The sequence below is a fragment of the Rhopalosiphum maidis genome, chromosome 2, assembly GCF_003676215.2.
Source record: "Rhopalosiphum maidis isolate BTI-1 chromosome 2, ASM367621v3, whole genome shotgun sequence".
NCBI lineage: Eukaryota > Metazoa > Arthropoda > Insecta > Hemiptera > Aphididae > Rhopalosiphum > Rhopalosiphum maidis.
This window is the reverse complement of record NC_040878.1, coordinates 78,002,044-78,025,778: the sequence shown is the minus strand read 5'-3', so window position 1 is coordinate 78,025,778 and position 23,735 is coordinate 78,002,044. Positions and strand designations below refer to the sequence as shown.

The window sequence follows — 23,735 nt, the reverse complement described above, 5'->3', positions numbered from 1 at the left end:
ATGTTTATCCTAAAAAATAAAAAAAAAATAAAACCAAAATAAAAAATAAACTAAATTAAAATTAATGAAACTTAATTTAATTCCCCATCAAAAATAATAATTTAGAAGTATATTTATTTTTCCGGTTCAGATAAAATCTGTCCGAGGTCCATGGACCGCAAATTGGTAACACTAATATAGCCGATATATAGGTAATAGTTCTACGTCTGCAAAATATCTTAGGCACCGTATATTAAGCTATAGACATAAGACCTTTATGGTTAGGTTACTAACCTATCAGCTCGTTGCTTGTATTATATTTCTAAGCAAAATGCCTTAAATACAATAAGCAATTATTATTTATTGTTGTATCCATTTATGTGGAAATTATTGACGGAGGCATTGTACGATATACATCAGTTAAATATTAAACTCTAGAATATTGTGGATAATCATTTTTTTTTATTTAATAAGTAATACGATTAGTAGTAATAGTTCGCATAAAAAGAGTTACGAAGTAGTGGGATAGGAGAGAGGATGGTGCTCATTTGCAGTACTTCTTATCTAAATAATTTTTATTTAGTAGAATATTTTTGTATAAATTAAACTATAAAAGTTTTTTTTATTTTTTTAACTTGATATAAATAAAAATACAAATTTTAAATGAATGATGTACGTCAAATATTTTGTTTTTGCTAATTTATTATGCATTCATAATATATGCCTAACCGAATTTCTTAGATTTGTAATAAATGTATATTTACGATATTAAAGTACAAAATTTGTATGTATTTATATTCTAATCGAATGAATATCATATTATGTTTTCCTCAAAGGGCAGTAACTACTCAGTACTCTTTATGATATTATCATCTACCAACCCTAATAGCTAAACCTATACATAAGTCTTATTTTATATCACATGGGTGGAAAAATCCACTGTTATGTATACGCTAATATATAAACTTAGTAAAAATAGTACGAACAAATAAACAACTATATAATAGATATATTAAAGTGTACCGCTCGACTATCAAATCAGAATTCATGGAATTGATTTAAAATGTAATAAGAAATAATGAACAAAATAAATGTAGTTATTGGTAATTATATAAAAAATGTATGTGTTAATTGTTTTTTAGTATTAAGTATATATCAAAATAAAATATGACTTGTATTTACAAGCATTTAATTTATCAAGTTCAGTTAAATTAAAAGTGGTAACTCAAAACAACTATTATACACTATACAACATTGCGAGTTTTTCGATTTTTCATAATATTATAAATATTAACCTATGTTATTACTTTCTGTCTCTGAACCAAGAAAAAATTGAAAATTAGAAATACGTCACACTAAAAATAAAATTAAAATTAACTCACCTGGAAGATTAAATTATTATGGTTTATTTCTTTGCTGTCTAATAAAACTTAAACTTGTAGAAAAGTGTTTTTAATAAGTTTTACTTGTCTTAATTCATTGTATTTTTATTGGTCTGCTCGCAATCTTTGGAAAACAGATAACGCGTTTCGTTGGATCATAACTCATGACGAGGTTTGTTCTATTAGGATTTAGGAGTCATGGCCTGTTCTTATATTATAGGTAAGTACCTAAGTATACATATACAATACTTATGTGTTTCGCCGGGATAACGTCATGTTGTCATACCACAAAACACTAAACATACGCACTCAAGAATGGTGACGCAAAAACGATTTGATCGAAAATCATTGAAACGTCATCATCATTGATCGTCAAAACAACTTGTACTTTGTAGGTAACGTGCAACTGACATGATGTTATCAGCAAGGTAGATATACATATTAAATACCTCGGTATACAGAACAAAACACGGTGTCAACTCACCACTAAACCGTGATAACGCAAATCATGATTTCCGATGAAAAATTAAATAATTGTTGTATAAATTTTATCATATTCTGACTGCCGATTGTTTGTTTTAATCATGGACCGTGGTGTCGTATGACGTACATTAACCATGGTCTGTTTTATTTCGACTGGAAATTATATAAGAAAAATGTTTTCAAAAACATTAAAAGATTTTGAATTAATGAGTGTTATTCGATTAAAAAATCACCTTGTATATATCTACAATACTATAATATGATAAAACGTCAACACTTAACATGTTTGTAATAAAATAAATATTTCAACGAATTATAATATATTAGTTTTGTTTCAAAGGTCTTATAAGATTTGTTGATGTCAATTTCAGTAAAAACATTTTGAATATTGAATTAAACAGAAATTACCTGTTAATTAAAAAGTAAATATTTATTAAAATTACTGTAATGATTATATAAATTATACGTAATAGTATATTAGACAAATGATACAATAGGTACACGGTATACCGTGTATGGCATTGTTATTTTAATTATCACTTATCAGTATTTTAAACGCGTTGTTTGGAAGCTATAAACCGATTACAATCTTATTTAATTCAGAAACAATTTTTTAAGATAAAATTCCGAGTACCCAATCATAAAAGAATTTCAAAACACTTATTAATATTTCACAGAACCAAAAAATTATTACTTATTATTAAAATCTCAGAATATATTAAAATTGATAATATTGGCTCTGCAATTTATACAGATTTAAATAATAATTGACTAGTAGATAGTACAACATGTCCAAAATAATTTTAATTCTAATTACTGTTCGATTACAACTACCTACATACAGTCATTAACCACACGATATCTTATAGCTTACATATCTTATATATGACATTATATGAATCATTTACATATTTTTCAGGGACGTTTACAGACGTTTAGGGGTGTGCCATTAGTACAAATGTATAATACCATCAGCTATATTATATAATTATAATATGTCCCCTCTGGTGCCTTTTTTCCTGCGTCTAAATATCAAATATAATAAAATTATTTTTTCGATAAACCTATACTTGTATTCTATATAATTATTATTAAATTTTATAAATTACATCATTACAATATAGGTATACTCTCACTGTCATTATAAAGGTCGACCAATCATCAATGTTCTCAATTTAAACGTTGTTATATTTACTAAGACAGTTAGTTTGTATCATGATTAAAGATATATATCTTTAATTGTGGTTTATGTATTATAAGTTTGATAACAAATATATACTTTTATTATGCCTAATTTTATTGATTTCGGTAACAAAATGTTGAAATAATAATCTTAAGTGACATAATAAAATAAATTTTAAAGTTATGTTTCACTTATATCTTACAATAGGTAAAGGTATATCCTAAAGTCCCTCACATTTAATATATATATATATATATAGATTTTTAAATTAATTGTTTTAGTTATATATTTAAATTATTTAACATATATAGCTTATGAATTATATATATATATATATTTATTTATTTAAAATTAAAAGTATAGTTAAATATATGCAACTATATAGATACTTAAATATAGAGCATGTTACTGGTGAAATTTATATTGTTGAGTGGATCCCTACGTGATGTATTAATATTGTAATAGTAATTTAAAAATGGAAAACCTAAAAGAAATAAAATCTATAATATATCGTAATGACCTACCCTAATAAGCGCTGGAAAATATGATCAGATATAATAATATCACGTGGAATCATCTTGCTTATTACGTTATCGCTTTCCTCTCAATGTAGGTACTTGTGATTAAACAGCCGATACCTGAGAAAAAATATCGTATAATACAATGTTATACAAAAAATTAAAAAATTAGATTTTTATGTTTCCAAGGACACACTTCGGCAGCAAATCCCTTTTTCGGAATTCATCCGTCCTATAATCAACACAGAAGAAATATCTTATAATACGTATTGTACGTTGTAGAATTACAAATAGGTACGTGCCGATTTCTTAATTCGCGAGCTTCCGTTATGGATTATCCTTTTTATCATATTAAACCAATGGCGCCGAAATCCAAAATTATACTTATTACATTAGACAGCTCTATACATGAAATTTTGACACCCACTTAGCTTGGTTAGGTTAATATACATTTGTACTTTCAATAACAAAGTTTAGGTATATATATATTAGGTAACATATATTTTCGCGCTATACTAGTATAAATGTTACATTCAATATTTGGCCACTACAACATGTATAATTTTTAGGTTAGTTTATCGATTTAACTTTTTTTCACGTTTTTATAAGTATATATTATGATGTATTTATATATACATATTATAATATTTAATATGTATTTATTTTATTTAATATGCAATATTGCAATGATACGTAAAATTCTAAACGTTTACACAAAATCTTTTATTTTCAATAGCACTGATTTCCTTTTTTATTTATATTTACGAAGGTGTATAACATGGTATAAATTTACGACGGTCTAAAATAGTCTACAATGGTACATAATAACTCACAATATTATATTAAAGAAGCCCAATCGAAAAAAAGTAGATTTATTTTATTTTTGCCTCGGTATCTGTTTTTAGACAAATTAAATTACCCTACGCTAAATGTGACAATATTTATTTATTTTTTAGGTAAATAATTTATATTTATGCGTATATTCGATTTTTACATAGTACAGTTATTAGTTGTTTTGAAAACTTAAATCACAGCATGTTTGATTTTCTACTTGGTTTAAAATTTTTAAAACAATAAAATATAATGAATATTTTAAATCCAATAATAATACAATACTTAACATATAGGAAATTTTTAATTTTAAATCAACGAAGTTCTATAAAAAACGTAAGTAGATACTATACCTATTTATTTATAATTATTAGTTCAGAGTTCTTAAAGAAGATTATACATATAGGAGTGTCTGTTTCATAATCAAATCTACACGTCATATACATGAACTTTAAGCTCTTCGTAAACTTATTGATCTTTAAATCGAAAATATTTTTTCTTCGAAATTTCAAGGCTACTGTCTAAGAAAAAGTGATATGGTCTCTCCTTACAATTAATGTAAAATATTGCAAATTTGCGTTTATCATTTTGATTTTGAAGTGAGTTACAGATATGTAAAATATTATAATTTAAAAATACTCATAATAATTATTTTCAAATAATAATATAAAAACAAGGATACTATTTTTATGAAAACACGAATATTAATCGCATCTTATTAAGTTTGATAATACTCGATTCGCTGTTGTAATAATAAAATAAAATTAACAACACAAGGATTTTGCAGCTAAATGCGAATTTTTTGGTAAGTACCTATATTATACTATACATAGGTTTTTGAGACAACTTGCTTATAGATATATCACTCATTTTTAAAACATACCATTTGCGTGAAATGTGCATAAATATTAAATAATATATTATTATACAATATACATGCATCATCGCATGTATAGTCGAGTATGTGTGATCGATAATATGTATAAAGATCAGATAAATTTTTTTATTAATTATTATTTTGGGTGTCCGGGAATTGGACCGCAATGAATTTTTTGTAAACATTAACTATTAAGTACAATAACTGAGCCACTCAGCCACTGTTTACTACTTAACTATTTTCATGAGCAACCAGCGTAACGTTAAACTTGCTAGTGGAGCATGTGTATTAGTAATAATATGTCATATTATGAGCATATCGTGAGGTGAGGTAATAAGGTATACATGGTTACTTTATTGTACTAAAAATATATTTTTAAAATATCCATCATTTAGGTCTTATTTTTAAGTTGCAGCGAAGTTGACGATTGCTTAGTGAGTGATTTTTTTGAGTAATGTACCTACTATTACAATGATAAATTAACAACATATTTTATCGATTATATTGGTGAGTTTATGACGATACGAGGTTTCCTCCAGACGCATAAAACTCGTAAAAATAATATAAAATATTATGTTTTGGAACAATAATATAAACAATAAATACCTTTCGTCGAAACATCTCATTAACATTTTAAAAACGATCTGTATGTTATGCTATATCCAAACATTAATAATTTTTTAAATGTTTTATTGGAAATACAAACATTATTTACATTAAAATTAAAAACATATAGGTCTTGAAACAAACTTTAATTGGACAGCATTATAATAATTTAAAAAAATAGTTGTTCTTAAAAATATTTATTATTTTAACAATTATTTATTATAAATTGATTGTAAACAATTCTGCATGTGTTGATATTTTATTTAATAATATCATAACTCTAATGAATGAATAAATGTATCAATGTATGGTTGGATAATGAACTGGATGACTAATGAAAAACGATACGTTCGATATTATATTATTATGATTATTAAAATGAAACACTGTTTATTTTAGTTTCGAAGCACCTGAAGTAGCAAAGTAAGCAGTTGTACTGAGTTTTTTTTGGCAGAATATCAGTGAAAGCAGTAGAAATTCTGTGAAATAATAGAAGATCTGAACGGTAAACTATTTTAAGGATCTAAAGAAAAAACATAACTGCTTGCTGAGTACCAATATTTAAAAGTAAATACATATAACATAACACTATATTTAAGAATATGTTTTTAAAACCTTGTAAATATTAGTACAATGAACAAATTTATTTGTGAAATAAGAAAAATATTAACCATCAAATATGATTCAGATGAAATATTAATCAGGCATTATTAAATGTATTTATTCTGGTGCTTCAGTTGCAGAATATAACGTTCAATAATTGGTTTTCAATGGTACACACGAATTGGATTTGTTCCCAGTTTATTTTAAACATAACATTCAAGTTGGTTTAGACGTAATAAGTCACTTATCGTTTTACACCGGCCTAATTTAAATCCATTTTAAATGTAAGTACTAAATCTGACTAATCTGAGATAGCTAAATACAGTTTACATGTAGAGTAATATAATTAAGATTATACTTCAATATTTTTATTTTTTGGCATATGTAAAACAAATTTTAGATTTGATATAAATTTGATTAAAATATTGACATTTTTATGCTTAAATATTTCATATCACCCAAAATCTTAAGGTATTGAGGTATACAAGTTTTATAAATATAATTCTACTTCCCGTTTGGTTTTAATTTTAAAATCCGCTATAGCCACATATAAATATGCTATGTATCTGTAACAACATTTTTTTTTTTTTTTTATTGAGTGTAATTCAAACGTTAAAACTTTTTTATAAATAAGTAACAAATTATTATATAATTAACAATAGCGTGCCTACATTTTTTAAAAAGGGAACGAAGTGTCCAGAATTGCCATGGCCAATTTCAAAATTGGAGAGTGGTTATATTATGTTATTTTACCAATAAGTTGAAAAACTACATAAAACAATCTTGGAGAAAAAGTAATTTAATTAGGTTACATTTGCAGTTATCAAGTTTATGCACCATGCACGGGCGAACGACTGCAGTACCAGTACCTAATCGATAAATATATAATAATGCCATTATGATTTATGATTTGGGCACATATTATGTTATATTCCAAGCGAAAGAATATTCTTAAATAGTATATACATAGTACAATCGTGCATTCACGCGTACAACATGAAATAATTATTAATATTATCATTAACAAATCACAGCGGGAACTATAATAATTTACCAATACATTAATTAAGATTAAGTGTGTAGTTATATAATATATGCGCATAGTTAAATATATTCGGCGAGAACTGATTACTATCAGATATAAGTTTTTATTTTGACATGTCGTAATAATCAATTCGGAAACATAATACATTAATATATATATATATATATATTATATATTATGTGATATATTGTCTGCGCGTGCGGAATATCACGACTCGCCAATGACTGCAACAGGTGCAGTTAACGTCATCCCGACTAGATGATATTATTTTATATAGTAGATAGGTATATTTTATCATTACGTTATATTATATTTAATAGTAAAATAAAATATTTATTAATCAAAACAAGAATATACCTTATAAATATTATAATGTGTATACTTTCTTTTTTATCCGTACAGTTATATAGTTATGTTGAACAAAACGAGTTATATATTTTAATCCCGAAGAATTGCATTTTTTATTTCACACATGACACATTGCACAACTTCTGTATTATGCGCATGATATCAGTATCTAATATGACTTATATGAGTACCTAAACAATAAATATTAAATATTAAATATGATGTATAGAGTTATATATCAACACGACTAACAGTAGGTAACCACTGACCAGGGACTAAAACAAAACAAATCTATAAAAAAAAGCTACTTAGTAAATAATTATTGAATAAATTAAGCATTAAGCTATATAATAATTACAGTAGTATAGCACTATATAATTATGTAATATATAAGTATAACTGAAATCTGTATAAATTTATAATATTAAATTATTATCATTTATCATACATTTTCAATAATTATTGTCACATAAATAATTGTATAAATACAATTTAAATAAAAAAATATAAATAAATTAAGTAATGTGTACAAATTAAAAATAATCATTTAGCATTATTTATTTATGCTATATAGCTATGCAATTTATATTCTGTATTGTTTATTGAGCATCATTTTTTTTCCAAGTAAGGGAAGAATTTAGTGCTTTTTCAAATACCTGCAAAGCCTATGATTTCAATTTATTAATATCGGTAAATGAGAGTGTACAGTATACTAAAGCTAGATTGTAAGTATAATATTTTATGTAACCTAGTTTAACTAATTAAATTTGTGTATTTTTGAAAAAAAAATCCATAGTTTTAAGTTTTTATAACATCAATTTTTAAAAAAATATCTATTTTACTACTATTTTTATCATAGTGATTCTTTTTTTAAATATACATACATATTTATTAGATTCTCAGAAAAGCTATGAATATGGATACATAATATACAGATAAAATAAACTCTACCTATGACCTATACCTAAAGACCTTATACTAGTTTATAGTTGATCGTGTTGTACTGATACTGTCAGTTTACTATTATAATTATATAGTAAAACAACAAATACTTTATATCCAAGCACATTGGCTAATGTATTCATTGATTGGATACTTGGACAATGTTTACATTGCCTGGGTAATATGTACAATACCTTTATACCTTAGTATCTTACTCGTGAAATATTAATTGTACAATGATTTTTTTGTTTATTATAACTTATAAGATATCACTTTTAGTAGCAATAAAAATGCTTCAATATCCAATTTTTAGAGTGATTTATAGTAAAAAATTAGATTTAGTTGATATTTAGAGGTTTTGAAGGGTTAATAGTAGTCTTGTATTTGTATAACACTATACAAAATAATTAGGAATAACTAATGTTTACTCCTTTTTACCCTTTTCAATTATTTTATTTTGATGTAGCTCAAAAATGAATTACTATAAACACTTGTAGTTATTACCAAATGTTTTATACAAGCATATTTTCTAAGAAATGATTTTATTTTAAATTATTTTAGCTATTTTCACTCTTTATAGATTTGATTTATTTTTTGTTTTTTTATTAATAAAAGTTAAATTTTTGATTGTGAGTACAACAGCCGAACCATGAGATGATAGTCCTATCTCTTCCACTCCGTCACAAAGATATCTATAAAAAAAAGTCTAATTCGAATTGCGTCCTAAGTTTTTTTTTTTTTTTAGTACAAACGAGATGTGGTTTGACGGTGTTTTGCATCCGAATTTACAGCTCGAATATTTTCCATATCTATTATACCTTTATATTATATAGTATATAATTATATTATTGTTCCCCATTCAATAATAATGACAACCAATAACCATATAACAAATAATAATGATTTAAAATATTAGAAACATATATTTTGAACAAGTCTAATTTCACTCCTTTATTTTGAGCAGAATACTCAGCTATTATATTATGCGCACTACTAATAGCTGTGAAGCTTTTCATTTGAAATCCAGCGCTTTATTCTACTGTGCACATTCTAATATTTTTTTTTTCATCGATGTTCTGATAAATTTCCAAAAGGATACCTACAGTTATATAAAATTAAGAATCTTTCACTTAAATAATCCCAAAGTCCCAAAATAAATATTATCAACAAAAATACATTTATTAGAAATACTATGAAACGATTAGAAGAAAACCAAATTGACAAACTTAAATTTATAAAAATAATATCATAAAAGTTTTTACTAGTGTCATAATATGTAATTTTTATATACATTTAAAATGCATCTATAATATCTATAATTGTCAAATTAAATAAAATAAAAAATAAATATCATGACAATTTGTGTTAAATAATTTTAATCCCCCCTCTCCTATCAAGGTATATAATATATGCTTCATAATTTTCGTTGCATACTTACGCGATTATTATTATTGTAGTTCGTTTTCTTGAACTTTTGCCCAAAGATCGATCCTGGGTCGGGATCATAGTGGGGATAAAGGGTTTGGCGTCTAAATTCGTCAGATACTATAGCTCGTCTCGCACTGTTGTGATTCGGGAACGTCCAATAAAAGTTAAAGGCCGTTTTATTATTATATATTATATAAGATAGACGACCGCGTGTCATCAGTGGCGCTTCATCGTCGTTGTCGTTGTTACTATATGTTACCATAAGACAGTATCAGCATTATTATAATAATATTTACCTTTATTATATAAGTAATAAATTGTATTATGTCGTACAATATCGTACTGTATTCGTGTGAAAATAACAAACTATAAAGAACTGTTATTATAATCATAATAATATATTACAATATTATTGTATCGCGTGTGTGACTGTCATCATGGACCAAGACGAACCGTGTTTGGCGCCACAACTGTGCATCCGTTGCCGGTCGTACGACCTCGGCCGACATGTCGCGGTCGTGTCCAACGCAGACCCGTGCACGTGCACAGACGACGAGACGTGTCCGCACAATAAGAAGACCACCGCGCTGCAGCTGCTAATCCTCAAAAAAAAAAAGTTTGTTCCATCTACCTCTATATATTACTTATAGTATGATCATTTTACGAAACGTTTATTTTTGTTTAATAATTATATTTTATATTTAATTTAATTTAATATCCTTATGGAAGAACACTGCACGGGCTTCATTGAGAAAAATTCGTGTAGGTATAAATATGCGTTCGTTGATGGGGCCAGTATAGATGCTAATGCGCCTACCGATATTTAAAAAAAATATATATTATTGAATATTTACAATAATAAATAATAATAATTTTAATTTTAATTACTGTAATTAAAACACTTTTTCTCTACTTTCTTTCGATTTTATCATCGAAGAAATTTCAGATAACTATATTTCTGAATATTTAATGTCGACTATTTTCGGTATTAATGCAGTTACCTACATTTATAGCACTTGTTTTCATTTTTTTTTTTAAAAATGTGTTTTAAGACATTGAATCAGTGTTTAAAAAAAAAATATAGTTATTTTTCATATCGAAAGCTATACTGAAAAATTTGAAAAATGGATATTTTAAATTCATGGTTACATCAATAAAAATGTTAATAAATTATATATTGTTTTAATTATTTTTTTTTTGTTAGTAAGTATTTTTTTTACGTTACTTAAATATGATGGAACAATCATATTTTAATTATCAGTACTCATTTACTACCAGTTGAGAGATTTCATTATTCATCAAAATAAATAATTTTTAATACTTAATGCATTTTTAACAATAATCAAGTGCCTTAAAAATAATCAAAAATAAGCATGGTCCTAAACTAAATGTTTTTTCTTGTATGTTGCATCCTCTTACTACTACCTGACTTAACCTAACGTACGAATTGCTTTCGATAAAACGCATTTCTTAGGTAGATTTTGCACGAAATTATAAGTTCATCTTAGCCAAGTTCGACGCCAAAATTTTACAAGAATTTGCGAGTCAGCAATTTCAACCTTTTTACATCTACGACTTTGTGTGCATTCCATATTAGATACAGTACACACAGCAATATTACCGACAATTTGTTATACGTGCTTACCTAATACCATACAAAATATGATTCGTTATAAAAGATGAAGCCTGCGTGTTTGTACAATTTAGATATAAGAATATTATCTGTGTTCTCAGTGTTGTCGTTCTTTTTTTTTTTTTTAATTTTATGACAAGTTGTGAGTACTTATGTTAAATTTTAAAACTAAAAAATGCTCATACCTCGCCTTAAAATTAAAATAACATTAAATACCCGACGAACAAACATGGATAATATTTGTGTCTTTAAAATTGATGGTGTGTATAAATATTGTAAATTTATTGTAGTATTAAAGTTAACAACAAAAAACGGTCGTCAAAGACAATATGATTATATTATGCGGGAATCACTAGCTTAAATTATAAATTTATCAATATCTACCTAGATTTTTAGAATCTTTAAACAGGTCTAAAACACATTTTAAAATGTACTTGGAATACTAGCTGTTGATACTTACTTAATAAATTCAAGAAAAATTTACTTTTTGATTTTTCCAGCGCACAATAATTGTCCCGTGGTAAGATAAACTTTCAAATGATTTCCTTTTCATTTTTTAAAATTTAAGTCGATATTTAAAAGAGTAGTTTTTACATTTTCCTACTTTGTGTGAATAATTTAAAATCCACACATCCTGTAATATGATACATATTAATTATATACTATAAAAATACCATATACCTACGCGTATATTCAAACTAAATTCTATATTGTATTAAATATATATATAATATATTACTATATTAGGGTGGCCCTTATATTTTGAAATTTTGAATTGAAAAATTCAATGAAAAGTATCCCAAATTTTGTTCTTTGTATTAAAAAAATAATTATGATAAAGTTTGAGCGTGATAAGTCTACTCCTTCCCGTGCCTCAAAGGGGTTGAAATTTTAATAATAATGGAGATAAATTTTCATTTTTTGCAAGTACTCTCTTAAATATGAATGTTACTCAAAAAACTTAAAATACTATTATTGTAGCTATATAATATATGTGTGCAACATAATTTGAAAAACAAACTTGATTATATACCTATGCTTAATCAGTGACGTATCTGAAGCTCTACCAGAGATTGGGGTTGATAACATATTTATTATATTTTTTTTATTTAATACTGTAAGAAATAAGAATTTATCTATTTCGTTATTATAATAACATAGCTGAAAACATACCGAAAACACAGCTCTCGAGTATGCGACTTAACTTGTATAATTATATTAATTTATACTGCTAATCAACGCCTATACATTATACCAATAATACACACAATTTACTAAGTAATTATTGTTTATTATTTTCTTAACCATCGTGGATTTAAATCCATTATCACTGCAGGATAAGTTTGCAGCATCAGCAAGCATCGTCGACAATGAATGAAGCAGACAAGACGATTGGCCGTGGTGTGGAATCGGACGAAGATGATGATGACGATTGCTCCTCTTCGTCGTCGAGTAGCACTACGTCCTGTTCGTCCTGCAGCAGTGGTGATACTACTACGTCAGAATCTGAATAAAAGGATTTGATTACCTACACTTTTGCGGACTCATCGCAATAACACGATTTTTTTGTAACAGTTAAGTTATATTTTAAAAATGTCATTAATTTTATTTTAATCATAAGTATAAAATATAGTATAAACACCTATAAACGTACGTTAATAAACGGTGATGTAAAGCGAATAACGCGCGCATACCATACACATATACACAAATCACACGTGAGGGCAATAGTTATTTAAATTTTATTTTTTATTTTCAGCTTTGCTTCTCTTTTTACTGTTGTGACTACCCCTGCTTCTATTGCTGCTGCTACTGTTGTCGCTACTGTTGCCGCTGCTGCTGCTACTGCTACTGCTGCTGCTGCTGCTGCTGCTGCTGTTGCTGCTGCTGCTACTACTACTGTTACTGCTACTATTACTGCTGTCACTATCAGTGTCGCTGTCATCGCTGCTGCTACCGCTGCTGGAAGAATCGTCACTATCGCTATCCGAGTCCCATTTTGCACTTTTCTTTTTCCGTTTCGCATCTTTTAGTTTTTTCTTCGATTTCTCTTCTTTTGTGGACCTATAAAAATATCGTTATTGGATTAGACAATATATACATATATCGCTGTTGTGTAGTAGTCAGGAGGATTATGATGGATACGGCCCTCTCCGAAATTTCAAGAAAATTTAAAAATGCTTAAAATGTTCTGTAAATGTATATTATATACTATATATACTACTATATATATATACTAGATAATGTACGACGTAATCATTTATTGAAACTATAATTTGTATAAAGATTTCTGCAAAAGTCTAGAATATTATATATTAGATACCTATCCATAACGATATCAGTATACCAAACTTATAAAAGATCCTGGGTTAAGCCTATCCTTTACGAGTTATCAGTTCTTCTTTCCTAACGCTAAATCCTGTTAAACCACATGTATATACTACATTATATATTGATACCTAGTTTAATTTGGAAATTCGATCGAAAAATCAAAAAACATCACGATATTTGAATACGAACAAAATCACAAACTGTAGTGTCACTAATAAAATATTATGTCACTAATACATAATATAATTAAATGTATAAATAATTTTTTTTCATCGCATACTTGGATAATATTTGACTGGCAGGCCTGTCTTTGTTCAAATTCCTTTTGAGTAACGTCGTACGAGTCGGGCGGTCCGCAAATTTTCTTTTTCCCTTGCATTCGTAAGTCCAATGACCGAATTCTAGGCACTTTTGGCAGCGAATACCTTGTGGAGGTACATAGCTTCTACATACACGTAAAAATGAGTTTTATTAATATTTACGTATATCGGGTACAATGAATTTCACAACAGTATAGTCGTAGACAATATATTATATCTAGTATATGCTTACGGTTTTTTTTTTGTAATATGAAGTGGCGCCATTTTCTTGCACGGATCTGTTGTTTAATCGACTACGCGATATGAATCTGCAAACTGTAAACAAACAAATTATATTATTATTAAATATGTAATTATTCGAACAGGCGTACATGATTTATATAATAGACATCATAGGTCGGCATTCATTAACACTATAGTCAAAATAATTATATATTTTGACAACTTTTAACATTACATAGAACGTAAATCTTCATAAATATGGTTTTAGTTTATAACATTAAAGTGTTGCACTACCTATCTGGATATGCCAACGCATGATTGAAATTTTGACGTTTTTAGTTCCATAACTTCATATATGTTCCCATGTCACTAAATACCCTTTTCTAATGTGAAATTAAAAATATGGGAGATAATGCATTCTCTTGTTTTAGTCTAAATTTCACCATAATAAAATCGGCTTTCCGATTATTATTGATATTCTCTAATAATATCAGTAGCGTACGCCCTATATAAGACATCAAAACCAAGCCACCAAAGGCGTCCGTGAGCACTTTTTAAGCGGGGATAGGTAAACATAATTTCATTATACATAATATATAATAGACATACTATAAATAGTTACATACTTACATGTTATACTATATTTTATTATTTTTTTTATTATTATTTAAATCAAAAAGATTGATATATGGGGATATAATACACATATACCTTATTTTTTTTAAATACAATCATTTTTTTGCATAAATGTATTTATATTTTATGCGAACAGAAAACAACAATAATAATATTATTATACTATTATTGAAATATGACTTATGAATCATAGCTAATGACTAAAGCCTGGAAGTTAATACAGTTGCATGTTTTTACTAAGTGCATCAAAAAGGTGCAGGATGAGATAAAAATTTGAATCATAACTAATCTAATGAGTTCAAAAATGAAATATTAGTGTGCATATTTTCGCATATTTTGAGATTTTTTAAAAAGATTTACATATTTTTAAATAACATTGCATATTATTGCATTTTATTATTTTATTATATTTTTATTATTAATATTTCATGATAATGTCGAACACGTATATTTCAAAATTTATCTGTTGAAAAATATGTCCTTATAAAAACGTTACCAATATAAAATAAAAACCTGATAAAAATTAAAGGTCATTGCTGAATGCTTGCCGCTTGTCCGGGTTGATAATTGTCATAAACAATAAAATTAAATACATATTTACCGCATATTTTAATGATTTTAAACGCATATTTGCATAATTGCATGCATATTTTGATAGATTTTAGTACATGAACCTTCGAGCCCTACTAATGACCAATGATATAAAACACCAAAAAGTGTATAAAATAAATTCCAAAGCGAGGAGAGACAATTATCCATACTTGCCCCCCCCCCTGCAGATGCCCTTGGATAGAGCGATCAAAAATACTTATTTATAGTTTTTGACATTCATTGTATTTAATATTTAAAAATTATAGAATACTGAAATATTATCTATGGTTTCCAGCTACCTGTAACTTATTATTTTTGTCCGTCAATTATGTGTTTGATATCGGCGTATTATATAGATATGAATTGTTCCGGTAAGTAATATTAACCGAGGTACACAGAGCTCACGGACGTTTGCGGTGTTACGGTACCTCGCCGTGATGCTGTGTATGTGGAGGGAGGCGGTTCATGCTTTTTTTTATTCACTGTCGTATCTCATGTATATGACACTGTCTTACGTGCGTCTTATTTACGGACAAATGTCGTATACAACACGTTTGTAACAACTAGTAACGGTTTGCAATCGGCCAGCAACTGTATAGCATAATGCAGTGTGATGATAATATTTACAGAAATATTACCGAATATCATGCTCACGTTATACTCTTCATACAACTTAAACCACCCCTTGTGAAATTCACGCTGCTTCTGAAATATACCCGTACCATTTAGTGGTGTATAAAGATGGCAATATTATTTAATAGCAGGACGAGTACTTGGAAGAAAGGTTAATATTTTGTATTATATTTATAAGCTTACTGATCCTCTATGATGAACGCACATTTAACTATTTAACTTTTTTCCAATTTTTTTTTTTTTACAGAGATGTTCCAAATACTTTCTGGAGTGTCACCAAGTCGCCCGATTTTTCATTTTTTTTTTGTCTGAGGGAAGGGGGAAGGGAATTGTATTTAAAGATCATATAACTATAGATTCATTTTTAAGGGGATTGGAAGCGGTAATTTTCTGTCTTTGTCTTACACACGTGGAACATGAAAAATAGCTATACGCGTCTGACAAAATTTAAGGTACTTCTAGTTGTTCGATTTAAAATATGTAAAGATGTTTGAATTGGTATACAACTTTACTTTGCATCGGTCGAAGCATATTTTTAATATTTTTAATAATAAAAATTGACAAATTTATAAAATTTAAAATATTTATTTTCATCAAAATAATTATTTTAAATAATAAAACAATCAAAAAGTGCTTCGACCTATGCAAAGTAAACTTGTATACCAATTAAAACATCTTTACATATTTTAAATCGAACAACTAGAAACACCTTAAATTTTGTTAGGCGTATAACTATGTCCCACGTGTGTTAGAGAAAGATAGAAAATCACCGCTTCCAAGTTCCAATCCCCTTAATAATAATATATATGAATCATTATAGAATCATTAGTAAATATTATTATTACTATTTCTTTTTATAATTCAGCTACTACTACTACTATATAGCACTTTATTAAACTAAATAAAAAACATTTTTTTTCTTTTTTAAAACACAACAATGTGTGTTGATTTAATAATTTCATTTAGAGATAGCAAAAACTATATACACGGGCAACGCCGGGTAATTCAGCTAGTATAGTAATAATATAAAATGCATTATTAAATAGATTGTTTATAATTATTTCTGTCAATGTACCCAAATATTATGTATAGGTGTACCTAATAATATCATATAAATAAAAATTACATCCAGTTAATATGAATATTATCTATCTATGATTTAAAAACGTATAAGGATAACAGCGGTCCACGCGGAATCCTAAATAATCATAAAGAATTTTTTTATAATATTACGTATAGTAAATTCCGGGCATTTCGTTGACCACAAAATTCTTTGCAGAAACTTCTCTGTCTTAACGTTTTCATCGCATAACTACGTCATAGTACGTGCACCGTCATATTATTAACATTGTGTAAAATCAAAGTTTGACCTAACACCACAGGGTCAGACGACAATAATATACGCTATATAAATAACGTACACACAAAAAATCGTGCAATTGTATAAAAGTAACGTAATATATTATATTGTATATTATAGTGAATAAAAAAACATTATATTGTTGCGTATGTTTGAGCGGATACAATTTTTTTGTTTATTTCTAAATTAATTTAATTGTACATCGTTGTATAGATTATTATTATATTAATACATATTTATATGCATATACGTTGATAACGATAAGTTACTTACGAATCTACGAATATAAAAGTTATACATAGTGTATTGACTGACGAAGCACAGGTAGTGGCATAATTAGGAATTTTACTTGTTGGAGATTAACATTTTTTTAATAGAAAACTGTAAACATTATTAATTGCAAAAATAAATAAATATATATAGGTAATAAATATTGAAAAATGTTGGTAAAATAACTAATAAGGCTAGGGGGATCTATCCTTCTCACACCCTCGCCCTTGATTACGCCATCAAACACAGGTAAGAAATAATGTTTGTACCCACAACTCAACAGCACACACAGTGGTGTAATTGTAGGAGGGCAAGGGGATACTTATTAAGGTATATATTTTAACTAGGGAGGGGAGGGGTGCAGGGTTTTGATAATAATAAATATATTATATTGCCCCCTAGATTTTTTCCCAGTTACATCACTGTGCACACATAAGTATTATAATATATAATATAATAGTTTGCTTAGAAAATCTTGTAACAGTAGTTAAAAGAACTCCAATTTAACAACAAACTTGAAACTTTCAAAATAAACAATCATTTTGAAAAATCATAAAAACACTTTTAGTTGAGTAAAAGTTAACCTATTCACACAGTTAAGTTCTCGGACTTTGTTTCCATACAATTAAGTAATGATCGCGTTCGGTATATAAATAGCAAAATACAAAAAAAATAGATCGCTTTCGTTTAAATTTTTTCGTAAAATCACTAATAAAATTTAAATTTCAAAACTATTATTAATAATATAATTAATAATCATTAATTTAAATAAAAATCGAGCTATCGAATAATTCCGAATTTAAATTATAGACTACATATATTATATAATTTAATAGAACTAATATAAGTGTAGCCAAATTATGTTTAAAATATAACGATTCATATCAATATCAGAAAACTATAGTTAAACATGCATTCAAAAGTGAGAAAAATGGTGAAATGTAATAAATACTTTTTAACATTTTAATTACGAACGTGATGAAAAACATATTTTTAACTATTTTGAAAAAGATGCTACATCTTCTATACATATAATATATAGGTTTCTGTCCCTACTAATCATGATACATAACATGCACGTATTCGCCATAGATTATATTATAAACTATATACTATAATATGTATCAGGCTCGTATGTAAATACATTGATTGAAATTGATAATTGATAATGTTTGTCGCGATAGTGTTAAGCTGTACATTTCTATAACAAGAAAATTTAGCCAAATTATTTGGCCCCGGCGAAGATATATACGCAATACGCAACCTATCGCATAGTGTAGTGTGTAGATTGATACTGAACTATAGATACAATAGTACTACAACGCAGTATTGGTCAAAATATCAGAAAATTATATCATACCATTCAGTGGATTATGTATTGTAAATACATAACAGGTATTTTAAATTCTAATAATATTAAAGACTTATTTTTTTAAATGATAACGTACATTTATTTTAACATCATTTTTAGAAAAATATTTTTCGGCGACTATTTTACGCGTATAAAAATCGAATAGTAAATTTGTTTAAACTTTTTAATACCTAGGTATTTAAAATTTAGATAAATAGTAAACTAACGGCGTATAATAGCCCTACAACGTGACATTGTCGTCACTTTATAGGTACACACACCACATTTTCATCAAATTTGGTCATTGTGTTTAGCATAATTTTTTTTTCTCTATTTACTACCTATACGTTAATAATAAAATATTATAGAAATTTGAATTTTTAATTGCATAGCAAACTTACTCTTAATCAATGAATTAAAAAATTAGTTAACTTACCAACCTTATGTGGAGGTATTTAAAATTCAATTCACCAGGAAAACGAACTTCACACAAACGATTTATACTTAAAACATTTATATTATATTTTCATCTCACCGTCGGTTTTATCACCACTTATTAAGTTATAAATTAAAACAATTATAAAATAGGTATAATACTGTACTAGTTTAGCCAGTTTAGGTACTCAACCATTTAAATACTAGAAAACAGACTTTTTTTTTTTTTGAAAAGATGTTTGCTTAATATGGTCGTAGGCCGTAGCTAAATATGAAATACATGATAAAATTATTATATTATTTATATTTATTATTTTACGTATAATATCTCAATTGACTCAATCCCATGAGCGCTCAATACAATTATTATGATTCCAACATTTATCGTCTGATTTCAATGAAAATGAAAATATTAATTTTAAAAGCATTATATACCTATTTGGATTATTTGGGTGTATAGAAACTAGAAATACCTATATCTATATAGCGACCTACATAATATAGAGACCTTATGTTTTTGCAAACTGATCTTTTTTATCAGTGTACGCAAACAATGGTTCTATAAATAGGTTCTAAATAAACTGGTATACCCATTTAAAATAAGGACTTTGTTTTTCTTTGTCTAGGTATTATATTTGCTTAAAAATTGTCGTAAATTCCTCTCGTGTTTGTAATGTTTGTATACTGTGTATATAGATATAGCTTCGACCTACAAATATACGACGTGTATAATTGTTATTTGTTCCCATCAAATACGGCAGTAATGCAGTATTCATTATTACAGAAAATACAAACGTTTTTCAAATTATTTTTTTTCTCATTACTTTAAATTGTTACAGAATAATATACTTGGAAAAATTGTATTTTTTACTATTTTTAGTCGTCGATATCATTTTAAAGATTTTAGTATTTTGAATGGCAACATATATTTTTAATTTCATTTCCTGAAGCATAATATAATAGAGTTCTTATTTTGATCTATAATACTTAAATTTTGGTTAAGTAATTAATTAGTTATAGATAATTATTTAAATTATTTAAAGTTTTAATGAGTCGTATAGTGCAATGATTCGCGATCCCGCATATACATATAAATATATAGCGATCGTATTTTTGTGTATAATTTGTTAAAAATTATAAGTAAATAGATAGTTTTATTTAAATTCTATTTTTTGCATTGAATGAATAATTTGAAAATTCGTATTATTGTATCAGAAAGAAATAAAGAACTAGTTGTTGGTTAATGGCTGTTAACGGAAATTAATCAGTGTTCGCAAATGCAATCAACTTTTAAAAAAAAGGCGCTGCTCTTCTGACAAAAATTGCACCGTGGTAATTTTTTGAAATTAAGAAAAAAAAATAGTTACTCATGTGGTAAAATGTTCAAAAGGAAATATATTCAAAATAAAATGTAATTTTTAAAAAATCAAACTCAGAATAAATTATTGCATTATAAATATAATTTGAGGCAATACACTTGTTTTTTTTTTCAAACTATTTAAATTACTATTTTCATATTAAAGAATAATATGATTTATTATCGTATTCCATACAATTTTTCTGATTTTTATTATTTTTGAACCACTAAAAAACTCGGCGTATGAGTGAAAGATCCGTGCTTAAAGGATGCGATAACGAATACGTACGTAATAACGAGTACAAGTGAATCTTTTATTTGATTTTAATATATAGTATTATATTTATACGTAAGTATAACTCTAAATAATGGTTAACATAAAGACAAAACAGTATTTCTCACCATGGATATATTAATATATAATGCATCATTTACATTATACAGGTTAGATTTGCCTACAAACAGCTTGAATTTATATTAATGGTGAAGAATGTATGGAAAAAACTAAATTAGTTTTATATACAAACGAGAGTATCTACCTAAAGAAGTTTACAAAAAAGTGAATAATGAAATATAGAAATTCGAGTTTTGAACATTTATAGCTGGTTGTTGGTCTTAAATTGCATAACAAACTTGTCAAAACTATTTTATTTTTACTTTCACATTTAATAATGCGTTTTTAAAAATCAATATAGTATGTAGGTATACAGATTTTCATTTTTCAAAATAAAAAATTATTATTTTCAATTTTTTATTGTTTGATGGAAAATAATGATGGTAAGAAAAAAAGTACATATTAGAATATTTTAAACAAAACTTATATATAATCACTCTGTATAATATGTTACTATGTTAGTTTGGTGTGAAAAACCAAAAATAAAATGATAAAATCTATACTATTCACTTAATATTATACTTATACATTTATAGACTTATAGTGTATAGGTACCTAATATACGTTAAGTTGCTGTGGAAAACCGTGGATAAAATGATGATTAAGTTAATAAAAACGATAATTTTTGGTTTTTACCTACGGGATCGGCAGTAGATTATATACACACACATATTTATATATATCATAGGCGGTTAGAGCGTGATATAATAAAGTAAAATACGGTAATCTCTTGTGACTTGTATAGCATAATATTAATATAGTATAGTGTAGTACAGGGATCGGCAGCCTTTTTAACCATGCGAGCCATATTTTTTTTTCAATTTTTCTTCAAGGGCCGCATTAATAAAAAAAAATTATACATATAACATAATACTATGAATTTTATTCCAATGGAATAATATACATGGAAATATGTGTATGAAAAAATACAATACACTGTAGTAGGCCAGTGTAGGCGTGAGCGTGCGACAGACAAAGACAGCATAATAAACAGATTTTATTTTTTTTTAAATGGGAATTTTAAAATCTAACAAAGGAAACATAAAGATTGCGTATGAAGGTTTTTTTATACACCAAAAAAAAAACTTGCCAGAACTATGTACAGAGAAAGTGTTCAAAAGCATCATCATTAAAATGTTTTGCTAATTTTACTACCAGTTTGGATTTAAATAGTCTGAATTAATTCGTGACCATATTCATTTGCCTAATGAAAATTTGGTGATCGCTGAAAAAATTAAATGCAACATGAATGAGCAGGCAAAAATGTCATTAAAACTACCGGGTGAAATTGTTTTAGAAAACATTGCGGTTTTACAGAGTGATTATATAAATTTAATTTAAAATATTCCAATTTGTACTTTTTTTCCAGGACTATTTTTCTTTTCCCCGAAAAAAAATACTACAATAGCTTTTATGAAGTTATAATAAGTCAATACGTGTAATAATATAAAGTAAATAGTATAATATACATATAGTGATAGGTTCGTGGTATTTTTATAGCTTAAAATAAATATAAATATTTTGAAAATATTATTATAATAAATAATAAGAAATTCTTTTAAGTATTGAACTATAGTTTCACAGTATTATTTTAGTTACAACATATCAACTGAAATCATTATTTTCTGTTTAAATAAACAACTTTAAAAAACTTTTAACTTAAAATAATTACCAAAAAAATATTTTACACGTAATTTTTAATAATTTTAAGTTGATATAAGAAAAATCTTCGATGAACTCCATAATAAGTTTTTTAGTATTATTAACTATTAAAAATTAAAATTGTCGAGATTTTGTCAAAATTTTAACTAAAGCTTTAAGTCTTATAAGAAAATGTCACCTATGTAATTCTGATATTTCGTAATAGGTTAAAGCACAAGTTCACAACTTATGAAGATTCATATATTACAAGAATATACAAGAACTAAGTCAAGTGATAAATCAAAACTTCGGAAACGAAAAATGAAATTTTAATAA

General features: G+C 26.6%; 3 protein-coding genes across 3 annotated transcripts in view; 1 reads left to right on the top strand and 2 right to left on the bottom strand.

The window, feature by feature from the left end:
- The window catches only part of LOC113551751 (monocarboxylate transporter 7-like), a 33,209-nt gene extending 31,691 nt beyond the window's left edge, over positions 1 to 1,518 (bottom strand). Inside the window, exon 1 of the mRNA XM_026954202.1 lies at positions 1,362 to 1,518. The gene's annotated coding sequence lies outside the window, so the exon portion shown is untranslated. The remainder of the gene's footprint in view (positions 1 to 1,361) is intronic.
- Positions 1,519 to 10,429: 8,911 nt separating this feature from the next.
- Positions 10,430 to 13,760, top strand: LOC113553387. The gene is made up of 3 exons (XM_026956699.1): positions 10,430 to 10,841; positions 13,195 to 13,432; positions 13,618 to 13,760. Exons 1-2 carry the CDS (start codon positions 10,663 to 10,665, stop codon positions 13,370 to 13,372), a joined length of 357 nt encoding a protein of 118 aa, XP_026812500.1. The 5' UTR covers positions 10,430 to 10,662; the 3' UTR covers positions 13,373 to 13,432; positions 13,618 to 13,760.
- Positions 13,601 to 14,773, bottom strand: LOC113552605 (zinc finger CCHC domain-containing protein 10-like). The gene is made up of 3 exons (XM_026955458.1): positions 14,742 to 14,773; positions 14,470 to 14,634; positions 13,601 to 13,922 (listed from the first exon to the last, which is right to left on the bottom strand). Exons 1-3 carry the CDS (start codon positions 14,771 to 14,773, stop codon positions 13,601 to 13,603), a joined length of 519 nt encoding a protein of 172 aa, XP_026811259.1.
- Between the last annotated feature and the right edge of the window lie 8,962 nt (positions 14,774 to 23,735).

What these genes read in the sequence shown, in the direction of transcription:
- LOC113553387 (XM_026956699.1), top strand. Translation starts at nt 10,663, where the DNA reads ATGGACCAAGACGAACCGTGTTTGGCGCCACAACTGTGCATCCGTTGC. An exon ending in CTAATCCTCAAAAAAAAAAA is followed by an intron (nt 10,842 to 13,194) that starts GTTTGTTCCATC and finishes TTATCACTGCAG; the next exon opens with GATAAGTTTGCAGCATCAGC.
- LOC113552605 (XM_026955458.1), bottom strand. Translation starts at nt 14,773, where the DNA reads ATGGCGCCACTTCATATTACAAAAAAAAAACC. An exon ending in CATATTACAAAAAAAAAACC is followed by an intron (nt 14,635 to 14,741) that starts GTAAGCATATAC and finishes ACGTGTATGTAG; the next exon opens with AAGCTATGTACCTCCACAAG. An exon ending in GCCAGTCAAATATTATCCAA is followed by an intron (nt 13,923 to 14,469) that starts GTATGCGATGAA and finishes ATATTTTTATAG; the next exon opens with GTCCACAAAAGAAGAGAAAT.